The sequence below is a fragment of the Poecilia reticulata genome, linkage group LG7, assembly GCF_000633615.1.
Source record: "Poecilia reticulata strain Guanapo linkage group LG7, Guppy_female_1.0+MT, whole genome shotgun sequence".
NCBI classification, from domain to species: domain Eukaryota; kingdom Metazoa; phylum Chordata; class Actinopteri; order Cyprinodontiformes; family Poeciliidae; genus Poecilia; species Poecilia reticulata.
The window spans coordinates 31,079,172-31,091,220 of record NC_024337.1 but is presented as its reverse complement, the minus strand read 5'-3'; the positions used below and the strand labels follow the sequence as shown (position 1 = coordinate 31,091,220).

Below are 12,049 nucleotides of genomic sequence, written 5' to 3'. Positions count from 1 at the left end.
GATGTAAGTAAACAATGATTGGTGCGTCCCTGTTGGGAGCTTTGGCTGACTGACGCAGATCAGATGGAGCAATCTGAGACATTATTTGGTTGAAGGTCAATGAGAAAACTTTGTTTTGTTCTGAAACTTTGGGTTTTTCCATCCACAGGCAACTCAACTGAGAGGTACGTGCTTCTTTTATTGTTGGAGTTTCTGATACCTAAAAGACAACAGTTACATTTTGGGAAGTTCTTTCAAAATATAGGAAACTTGTGTATTGATCAGCTTTATCGGGTCGTCTTTTCAGCACAAGTACAGGACTTAATTTCTGTATAAAGTAAATTAATAAATTGTTTAGTCAGTACATATTGCATAGAAACCTCCCATCCTAAATGCAGATAGGTCACATTAGTTTTTACAGAAGGCAGCTAGAAATGCTAAGAAGGCAAATTATTGTCTGAATAAAATAACTGAATCAGAACCAATAAATGTGTCATTTCATAGATTTGGGAACTGGGGTTTTGGGACCTATGTGGGGATATCTATTTTCTTCCACCTCCTCAGGTTCTCCACTAGTTGGAGCCTTGGGGCTGCTGTCACCAGAGGCCAGACCTGCTGATTATTGATCGCACCTGCAGATAATCCCCGTTGTTATCCTGGCTTTAAGAGAAGCAGGGTGTCAGTCCATTGAATCCTGAGTTTTGCCTGCTTTAGTACTTCAAGCCTCAGAGAAGTCACCACTGTGGCTTTTTCCTCAGGTTTTTGTGATAACCTGTGAGCTCACCTTTCTGATCTTTTTCCAAGGTCCTCTCGGTGTTTCCCTGGGATATGTGCTCTTTAGTGTCACCCTGGTTACCTTCTCAAGTCTCAAGATCCTCTGTCCATTTCCTGGTTCCTTCTTATGTAACTGACGGCCCCCAAGTTCCTCTTCCTCCAGTACTCGCCGCTTACCTGTCCACCATCCAACCCCACCACCTTCCAGCAGCTCCAGCAAGTATTCAGAATCTCATCTCGCTCCTCACTCTGGACAGAAACCTCACTCGATCCCAATCCTCGGAAACCTCCAACATTCCCCCTTGACAGACCATTTCCTTCATCATCAGTAAGCGAGAGAATTTAGCATGCAGGTTTGTCCTCACTCTGCTACCTCCTCACCTCTCGTCTACTCTGTTTTCAATGATCCAGTTGTTCCCAGCTTCCAGTCAGCCCTCTTTCAGAACAGAACTCTCTCATACAATCTCATGATTCCGACCTTAGTTCTCTCTGTGATCAACAGGATCGAACTAGTCAATGTCTGGATCAATTAACCCACCTCTTACACAACCTTCAACCAGCTTCTCCTTCTCCTGATTGAGCTCCAGTTCCAGCTCCACCCATAATTCCAGTCTACCTGTGAGTTTTTCCTCTCACTTCACCAGAAAAATGTGCAGGTGATGTAAGCCAATTCTGGGGTTTCCTGTTACAATGCTCACTGAGTTTAAACCCCTCTCTTCAATGTTTTCCCCATGACGTTTCTAAGATAAGCTACATCATCTCATAACTCACAGGCAGAGTGTTGGAGTGGGTGGAAACCCGGCTCCAAGATGTCAACGGTTATGGCATTATGTTGGAAGAATTCTTGGTGGAGTTTAAGCAGAATTTCAGTCAGGATCCCGATCACACTTCTCTGCCCAGTAATCTATAGAAATTAATACAGGGTAACAAACGGGTGAAAGTAATTTTAAATTCTTGGGGGTACTATGACAAGAAAAAAAAAAAAATATATATATATATATTTGTTTGCTTTGGAGCTTCTGTGCTAATGATATGTTTTGCGAAGCGATAAAAGCTGGGTAGCTCTTGAATTGCTACGAAATAAAGCTCTATTTCATTCAGCCCACTGGCTGCAATGTTGACACCTTGAGATGCCATGAGACCTAAATCCTGAACATCATTGCATGGAGTGCATTCCAGTTTTCCATGTCTGGTTTATAAACATTCATTTTAGCTTTTAAACTGGTTCTATTGATCCTGTGTCCAGACAGAGGAATAATCAGTAGCTCAGCATCATGACCTGTTTGTTCTGATAATCCTGCAGCTTCCATTTCATTTTCCTAACATGGCGCCTCCTCACCCTGACTCTCATACTGACAGGAGGAACCACAGAGCTCTGATAAGTTAAAAGCACATCTTCTGAAGTTGGGATATTTTTCCTCCAACAGGWTCCAGAGGAATCACCTCAAACCAGATGTTGGACTGGATTTTATTTCAATGTCATTTGTGAATGTTTCTCATTTTCAACAGTGGAGCTATAAAGGTTGGAAAAAGGTTATTTTGGAGAAAATCTCATCAACATCAATATTTCCACTAAAAAAGAGGCAAATTTTTTTTGTTTGATATAAAGGAAAAGCCTCTCAGAGTCTGAGCCTGACAGCACCAAACTATTTTTTTTATATTAGACAATTAATTTAATTTCACATAATTATTGCGGTAGAAGCCATTTGTTTGTTAAATACTTAATGAAACATATTTACCGTGTTTGATGTTTGTTGTAAATGACGTATAGTCACAAAGATAATTAGTCCAAGTTTGTCGTTTATTGAACGTTCAGAAACTACAGGGGCTGTGATGCACCAATGCAAAAGTAAAAAAAGGTAAAACAACCTGAACAGGTGATCAACTCTAAACCACTCGCAGCTTTTTACTCTGTCTCTGTCATTTAMGCACAGCCTTTGCTATGGCAACCTCCTGCGCTCCGCAAGCCGACCCGAGATTATGTTAAAAACATAACATTCAGTCCGTTATGATCAGGTTTGCAGGCTTGATATTTATTTTTCGATCATTAATAAGACTCTCATGAACACAGAGGTGGTTGATAAGTTCATTTTAAACTATTGTTCTGCTAGTTATTTTGGTAATGAAACCGAAACACACAGAATTGGACAACACCTTGTTGAAACAATAATTACTGAGATTATTGTTGTTGTTGGGTCATTTATTAGAACACATTTTGTTGATTTTTTTGTTGTTGCTCTTTAATAAAGTTACGAACGTTTTGATAAGGAACCAGAGGAGGACGTGCTGCTCTCAACGTCCTGGCGGCGTTCAGTTTGTCACCTAATGCCGAGATCGACTCAAAACCTTCCGGGATCGACATATTGCGCCCTGCTCTAACAAAGCACAAACAGTTCAGAAACAATATGAAATGAGAAAAAAAACTATTTATTAACTGATTAAGTCGTGTTTTAGATTAGGCTATTCTCGAAAAACTACTCAGTCACGGCTGATTAGTGGGTAGTCTCACGGCTGCATGGTGAATCCATTGATATTTTTTACAGCAGACAACCGCTCCTCTCTTGGGGGTACTGCGTACTCCCGCTAAATCTTTTAGAGGTATGCAGTACCCTACTGTACCCCCTTACTTTCACCCTCGATAACAAAGCAGTCACAGAATTTGTCATCGACTTCAGGATCTGCGCAGCTGCTTCCAACTGGAATGCATCTGTGCCTTTTTCTATGCCCTCAACGATTTTTTGAAAGATGAATTGGTTACATTAGCCAAACCAAAATCTCGTAACGAATTAATTTCCCCTGCCACCCGCTTGGATAATTGACCGAGGGAACACAATACAAGAGATTTACAACTTCCAGGTCCAACCCACCTTGCACTACTCCCATGTCACGCCCGCCTTCTCCACCGAAAGCCTCAGAGCCTGAACCTATGCAGATTGATAGAACCCAGTTAACTCTGGAGTGTCAGAGGAATATGGATTCAAAACAGTGCCTATATTGCTGGGTAACGGAACATTTTGGTTGTCCCGTTCAACCAAAAGCCCAGGTCCGCCAGTAGATTTGGCTAGCGGGCCACCTGGAAGAGAAATCATCTCCCCAAATACTGCTCCCTGACACACTAGAATTCAATAATGATTCTCTAAACCTTTCATTCTCTTTGATTCTGTTTGAGAGCGCAATTTAATAGATTGAGCCTTAATTCAACAATTCAAGAATGAGACCGTTCCACTTATCTCTCCACTACGAGTCACTGCTCTCGATGGCAAGCCATTACTTCAAATCACTCACATGACTTAACTCCTCCATCTCATCATCTCTGGTAGACACAGTGAAGAAATTTTCTTTTTTGTTTTTCCCACGTCTATCTCTTCTGTTGTCTTAGATTTTGGCTGGTTATGACAACACATTCCTCACATCAACTGGTCCAAATTAGATATTGAGTCCCGGTCTACTTCTTGTCACTCCACTTGTCTCCGTTCCGTCTTTCCACCCATCTACATCTTCTGAAGATCATGATCTCGCTGTATTCAGTAAAACCAAAGCTCTTTCCTTACCCCTCATCAACCATATGACTGTGCTATTGATCTCCATTACCCTCCAGTTGGCTATTTAACATTTCACGTCCAGATGGAGGTTGATGAGAAGATTTGTTTCGGGCCACAGATTCAACGTCCACCGCATTCCTTGTCAAACATGTCTTCTGTTTTCATGGCATCCCACAAGAAATCCTATCAGACCAAGGTCTTGGTTCATATCACAAGTCTGGAAACAATTCTGCTCAGCCATTGGAGCAGAGGTCACACTCGCATCCGGTTAACATCCACAATCCAACGGACAGTCCGAATGAACGGATGAATCAAGAACTGGAATCCACCCTCAGATGCTTTACCTCAACAAGTCCATCCAAATGGAGCCATAACTTACCCTGGGTTGATCATGCTCACATCTCTGCTGCCACCTGTTTAACACCTTTCCAAATATCTCTCGGTTATCAGCCTCTGCTTTATCTTGCAGATGAGAAAGAAATATAATTTACTTCTGTTCATCACTACATCTGTCGATGCAGAAACATCTGGTCTAATACCATTGCTGCTCTAACCCACATTTCAGAACCGAACCGCCGCTTCGCTGACTAGAGAAGGATCCCAGCTCCACTATACTCACCTGGTCAAAAAGTTTGTTCCAGTCAAACCGTCAGAAGAACTCACTCATTCACATTTACTTGTTTGTTCAATAAACTTTATTTACTTCTCTTTTTTTCTCCTGAGAGTCTTCTGCATGTGGGCCAAAAACCTACCTAAAACCATGACACACAGGTTTTTCATGTAAATGTAAACTGTCATCTATAAAACCTTTTGGTAAAGTGAAATATTTTTACTTGATTATTGACTTAATTTAACATTGATCATGCTATTTCCATAATTATTAGCTGACATAATTCCCATTTTCATAACCAGTAATTTGAATTAATTTCTCATATTTTTTTATGTATTTTTCCCATAATGTCTGATGCAGCTGAACTTCTGGACCGTGTTCGGTGATTAAATTATGCTGATTATTGGATGGATGTATTTACTTTCTCTCTTCATATTTCCCAGTTGCCAACTGTGATAAGTGCACTTTTGGATGGGCTTCGTACAACGGTCGATGTTTCCTGTTTATGAATGTTAAAATGAGCTGGGCTGCAGCAGAGGTACAACAAATGTGCTGCTCACAGCAGATTTCCTACATTCACAAAGAAATGTAAATTTATTTATACAAGACAATAAAATTCACCAACATCAAGGTTACAGAAACTGATTGAAACAAATAGAACCATAATTTCTAAAGGTCGATATTCAGCTGCACCAACTGTCTCACTGCACAGAGGGAAGTTTAAACCACTGTTGTCTTTTTCAGAGAGCCTGCCTCTCATTGGATGGAAATCTGGCCTCAATACGCAGTACAAATGAGTACAACTTCATCAGACAGCTTGTCCTCAGTTCATCTAAAACAAACGCATCAAGTTGGATTGGAGGTCATGATTCAGCAGAGGTGAGATTTTAAAAACATACAAATAACTCTGTCTGGTTGATCACTTTTTATGCCAATATGCATTTCTCATGGCACTTTGTGTAAATGCTTTGAGACGATATTTGTTGTGAATTGGCATTTTATAAATTAACTGAATTCAACAGGTGTAGGGTTAAGGCCACGCACCATTATGTCCTAAAATTTCTATTCATTATGTTGCGCCATGGCGGATTCTGCTGCCTAGCGTCTGGGAAACCAAACAAGGACATAGTGCGGCATTTGCATTGGGAATTTGGGCTCAGCTTAGGTCATTCGGGTGGACGCGCAGTAACATGCAAGATCCACCGGGTGGAGCTCTTGTATTGGTTTTTGAAAAACCGGATTTCGGTCGAGGGCCTCTGGAAGGTGAGGGGTTCTGCCATTGGGGGTCATTTCGGCCATAAGGTGTGAGCGTGTCTGATAAGTCCTGATAAGTGCGGATTTGGGGTCGGGGGTTGTGGGGGAGGTTCCTTGGAGCCATGAGGAAGCATGTGTGCTTCCTTTGGTTATTTTGAAAAAGGGTGAGTTTGGGGTCAATATGTGACTTGGTGGGTTGGTGAGGCCTGCCATAAGGAATCTTGGGGCGCTGCTTCCTAATGTCTGCGTGTGTCAGTAAGCCTCGCTGAGTCCTGATAAGTGCGGATTTGGGGTGTAGGGTCTCCGGGGTCATGGGGGAGGGTCCGTGGAGCCACRAGGGAGCAGGTTTGCCACATGTGAAGCTTTGGTTATGGAGTTTGAGGCCCTCCATAAGGGATCTCATGGCCCTGCTGCCTAATGTCTATGTGTTGACCTCAAGTGCTGGAGGTCAAGGTTCGGTCCTGGTGGGTCCTGGTGGTCCAAGGGGTGGTCCGGCGGGGGTCCGGGCGGGTGTCCGGTCCCCCAATCCCGGGTGGGTCCTTGCCATAAGGCGGAGGGGTCCAGACATGACCTGGAGGTGGTTCTTGAAGAAATATTTCACCAAGTATGTGCCTGAACTCCAAGGTTCTGCAAGTCCATGGGTTTGGTCCTGGAAGTTAAGGGGGTGGTAGTGTGGAGGTCCAAGCGGGTCTTCGGTGCCTGAGTCATGGGAAGAAAAGGCACACAACAGCCTTGTGGAGGCCAAAGGTTACTCTGAGATCTCGACCTTGGACTCTTGAGCCGGGTGTGGGTAGGGTTGGGTTTAAGGTCCCTGGAGGTCTCAGAGCCACGGGGTTTTTTGACCAAGGTAAGGTGGGGTCCTGGTAACCGAACCCCGGGTACGGAACCTCCATGAGTGGTCCCGGTTCTGGAGAACCAGGCCTGGACATAAGGAGGTATGGGCCGGTGCTTCCAAATGGCCGTGTTGAACTCAAGTCCTGGAGATCGATGGGTTGGTCCGGCAGAGATCCATGTGGGCTTTGGGTGCCTGAGTACTGGGTGGAGAAGGCACACAACAGCCTTAAGGAGGCCTAAGGTTACTTTGAGATCTCGATCGTGGGTGGGGTTGGGTTAAAGGTCCCCGGACATAAGGAGGTATAGGCCGATGCTGCCTAATGTCTGCCTTACCAGGGGCACCATACATAAAGGTACATCCAGGGCTCTGCCATGGCCGGGCTCCTGCCCGGGTCCTGGTGCCCCAATCCTGAGTAAAGAAGCTCCATAACTTCCCCCCCTGGGCCCCAGTTCTGGAGAACCAGACGGGGATTTTTGACAACTTGTTGCGGGGCTGAGGGTGTCCAAATCCCGGGGAGGGTCCAGCCATAAGCTGCAACGGTCAGCCATTTGGCTGAACGGGATTTGTGCCATTTCAACAAAGTCCCCAACCATAAGGAGACGTACAGGGCTCCGCCAAATGGCCGGGCTCCTGCCCGGGTCCGGTACCTCAATCCTGGGCACGGGTTCTAGCCATAAGCCGGAACGGTCCGCCATAACCCTAGGTTGCCCTAAGTCCTAGAGTAACTTGAACTGTCAACTGTGAACTTGAAGTTGACAGTTCAAGTTCAATCAACTTGAACTGACCAACTTGGTTCTGTTTGAGGTTCTGGTTCAGATTTTCTATAATGAGTGACTGAAGTCTAGGTTGGTTCTGTGTGATTTGTTTGCATTGGAACTTAAAACTAAGATGTTCTTTCAGGAAGGCAACTGGTTGTGGAGTGACGGTTCCAAGTTTTTGTTTCATCACTGGGGCAAGGGTCAGCCAAACAACGCCAACGGAAACGAAGACTGCATGGAGATCAACTTCACTGGTATTTATTACTGGAAAATCGCAACTTGTAATTTTATAATTTAGTTTAAATGCATGTTTTTATAATACCTTTGTATCTGATGGCTTAGTAGGTAGGAGTTTGTCCTGTAATCTTTGGGTTCGTGGTTCGAATCCCCACTCTACTCATGTCTATTGTGTCTTGGGCAAAACACTTCATCTGCCCTGCATGCTTTCTGTAACGGATCAAATCATGTCAAAGGTTTGCAGTCAGGATTTATCTCGTCTCTTTACAGAACAAGATTTTGTGAATGATAGAAATTGTGCCATGAAGCTTCCCTTCATCTGTGCCAGACCCATCAAACCTTCTTATGCCTTTTAAATGCCCACATGGGTTTCCTGCTGGTGATGTCACTTCCCCCTGGATGTTGAGCCTCGATGACATCACTGCTGGAAGAACCTGATTTCACTTCATTTGATCACTTAAATAAACTTGTTTCTCTGAAATCTGATTGATTTAATCATAGGATTTAAAATATGTCAACATTGCATTCAAGCAGCAGCTTATAAACTAATTGGTAATAGTTCTAAATCTCAGCTATAACTTTATGCTGAAAATCATCAGGATATCAGTGCATCAGTAAAGTAATAAAAATCTATGAAATATGAACAGTTTTCACAAACTGAACCACCTGGTTTGAACAAATTCACTGGTGTCACAAATATTTTACACCTAATGAAACCTGGTAAGAATGTTTGTCATCATAAACCTCTGAAACACCAGAGCATCTTTAGTTAAAAGCTGTTGACCCTGACCAGAYTACTGCAGATGGGTCGTTATTAGGTCTCACCACAGGATGATGATCCAAATCACACATGAATACAGACATTTTTCAGACATAGAATCAACTTTCTAATCCTGGAGATATTAGTTTAATTATGCTAGTTTTTAGTAAACCTTTGTTTAGGTTAGATTTAGACTCACGGTTTAATTAATACATAACTTAATCAGTAGGGCTTTTTTCTTTAGATGTAGTAATCATGATTTGATTCAAATTAGTCTATGTAGCACAGTTTTTATAGTACATCACTTTCTTAAAAGAGCATCAGCCAGTATTAGAGTTTGTGGCTAATTGTGCTTCAGTACATATTTCTTCCCATGTGTCTCCTGCTATTAACTCTTGCAGTTAATTTCTGCTTTATGTTTGAGGAAACATGTATTTTCATAGAGAAAAACAGATCAGATACTTTACTAATAACTATTGTTTCCCTTTCCTCCTTATATGTCCATTAGAAAATGTTCTGTAAGTGTAGGTTCATGAAGTTTAGTGCAATTGCTATGTGTTGTCACAAAGGTTCTCAGTTGTAAATTTCTACAGATGTCTGTCTGAGGGAGACCAAATTCATTTTTCTTCTGCTCAAAGGTTTTGAAAATTCCCTCTTCAATTAACTGATGGATATGAGATAATCCATAATTAGACCAGTGTCTGAACCCAGAATCTAACTTGTTTGGTAAAAAAGTCTTCATAAAGCCTATACTTGATAAAAGTGAGATCTGTTTTAATAACATAAAACCCGATTGTATTTTGTTCCAGATTTTGAGGGTGTTTTTTGTCCAGATTGTCATTTATTTTGCAGCAGCATCTAAGAAAGCTAATGTTTGCAGTGGCACTGAGCACATCGAGTATCTGTACTATTCTGTAGCCATACTAATAAGGGTTTAAGTTGTGCAGCCCAGTAATACAATTTTAAGTTTGGGACTTTTGTGAGAAGAACTTTTAGGTGGCAGATTGTTGATTTAGGTTCCATCAAATACAATAATACATCATCAGCATACAATGAAATTGTGTGTACTTCCTTGTTTATTTCTTGTGTAGATCTATGTTCAGCAGTGACATAGGTCTGTAGGATCCTTACCCTCTTTGTGGACTACTACTATTGTGGCTTCTGTCCAAGATGGTACCATAGTTTGGGATTTTAAAGCAGGATGATATGCTTTTAATAGCAAAGGAGTCAGAAGGTCTATAAAGCTTTTGTAAAAGTCATTAGCAAAGCCGTCTGGGCCTGGACTTTTGTTGTTCTTAAGCGATTTAATTGTCTGCTTGATCTCCCATTCCTCAATCTGTTGATCGAACTTTAAAGCCGCCTCATTTGTTAAGGAGCTCAGCTTTATGTTATTTTACAAATCTGTGAGCTCTTGGTTATTATTGCAAGTATCGGGGTTCATACATAATAAAATTTTGCAAAGAACTCTGCTATTTTGTCAGGTGTTGTCTCAATACTCTCTTGGGGTTTTATTTTATGAACCATGTTGGAGGACTGCTGTTTCCTCAGTCTAAATGCCAATAACCTACTAGCCTTCATAATATTTCTGGTTAGTGAACCTCAAGTTGCCTTCTACTTTATCTAACAACAGACTGTTTATTTGTCTGCGGGTTGCATTTAATTCCGTCACGATGTCCGCCGAAGCGTGTTGTTTATGTTTAAACTCTAATTCTTTAATTTTGTCCTCGAAATCTTTTAGTTTAGCATTCTTCTGTTTTTTCCTCGCGGACGTGAAGGAAATTATGAGGCCTCAAAGAAATGCTTTGGCACAGTCCCATATTATCAGAGGTGTTGTTTCTACAGATTTATCAGTTTCTAAATACGTCTTGAGCTCTTCTGTAATAAATGCAATGAAAACATTGTCGTTAAACAGGGCTGTGCTAAGCCTCCATTGTTCAGATCCTATGTCCCATTTTAATAAGACCAGTGCATAGTCAGAAATAAGAATAGGTAATATTTCTATATCTACTATTCTATGCAACTCTGTAAATATAGAATAGTAGCTTTACGGATCGTCCGTACACTGTTACCATCAACACTCAGCCGCCCGCCGTGTTCAGTCTCTTCGCTCACCGGTATAAATTCTCCTCAGCGTCTTCCCGCCGTTGCTCTGAACCAGCAGGAGATAAGCTGCTGTACTCCAGGCATCGCTCTCGTCATTTTCAGGATGCTTATTGGTCCCCCGAAAACGATAAAAACCCGGCATTATCAATCAATAAAATCCCCACGGGCCGAACTTGAAAATTGGATGTTATGCTGCTAAGACTTAGCTTTCGTCAACAAGTCAGAGGCGGAAGTGAGAGCTCTGAGCAACGTAAGTAATGACCCAGCCGGAACACAGTGGCTAAATAATAAAATATAATTTAACGAAGCTTCGAGGCAGGTAAATTTTCCTCGAAGAATTTTAATAATCGAGGTACTCGAATCACTCGAGGAATAGTTTCAGCCCTAATACAAACATAAACAAGCATGAATACAAATGAAACCTCTCAAATATTGTGAATAACTTAAACTAACATAGGAGTCTCTGTTTATTTTTCATTTTTTTCACTTTCGTTCTGTTTCTCTTGTACTTTTTGCCGTTAAAGTCACTCCATATATGAAATCCATGACCCTGCAACTCTGTGCGTCACTGTTTTGTGCACGGCATTGATTGTGTTTGTGTGATCAGAACGGGTTTGCTTTTCCCGAGTGGCACCAGAACCTGCTGCGCAAATTCTGACTTGTTTCTATCTTATTTGCGCAGCAGCAGCAGCATCTTGCTCTGCTTCAGTCCCACCTCTGTGCCACAATCCTTTGAGCATTGATGTGGCGCAAAGTGCACCGATAAGAAATTATGCAGAAAAATACAGAGAAATGTTGAGGAAAGCTGTAACCATGGAAACAGATTTTTTTCTTAAATGATTCAGCTTCAATCAATCACCTCTCATCTCAAGTCTCTCCTCTTAGACTGAAACTACTGCAGATCTGTAGCACTAGCTTAACATTTCACATCCTGCGCCGCACCGTTATACTTTTGTCAATGCTGCCTTCAGTGAGTGTGGGAACTTTCAGTATCCAAGAGCCGCACAGGATCCATCGAAGAGTCGCATCACTGCCCCTGCACTGGAACATCATCAAGACTCTAATTGTTTCCAAAAAAGGCAAAACACAGAGCAGCCAGCATCAAATCCAAAGGAATCATCTCTAGACCTCTGTGACAGGATGTCTTGAGACACAAATCTGGAGAAGGATCCAGAACCTGCCCTCTTTTTAACATAT

General features: G+C 42.1%; 1 protein-coding gene across 1 annotated transcript; it reads left to right on the top strand.

Moving 5' to 3' along the window:
* Nucleotides 1–477: 477 nt before the first annotated feature.
* LOC108166411 (galactose-specific lectin nattectin-like) lies at nt 478–8,475 on the top strand. The gene is made up of 6 exons (XM_017305593.1): nt 478–1,106; nt 1,256–1,371; nt 5,349–5,443; nt 5,650–5,784; nt 7,895–8,006; nt 8,260–8,475. Exons 3-6 carry the CDS (start codon nt 5,411–5,413, stop codon nt 8,343–8,345), a joined length of 366 nt encoding a protein of 121 aa, XP_017161082.1. The 5' UTR covers nt 478–1,106; nt 1,256–1,371; nt 5,349–5,410; the 3' UTR covers nt 8,346–8,475.
* Nucleotides 8,476–12,049: the final 3,574 nt, after the last annotated feature.

Excerpts from the sequence above, each read along its gene's own strand:
- LOC108166411 (XM_017305593.1), top strand. The coding sequence starts at position 5,411 with ATGAATGTTAAAATGAGCTGGGCTGCAGCAGAG. Across the intron at positions 5,444-5,649 it reads TGAGCTGGGCTGCAGCAGAG|AGAGCCTGCCTCTCATTGGA; the intron begins GTACAACAAATG and ends TGTCTTTTTCAG. Across the intron at positions 8,007-8,259 it reads CATGGAGATCAACTTCACTG|AACAAGATTTTGTGAATGAT; the intron begins GTATTTATTACT and ends GTCTCTTTACAG.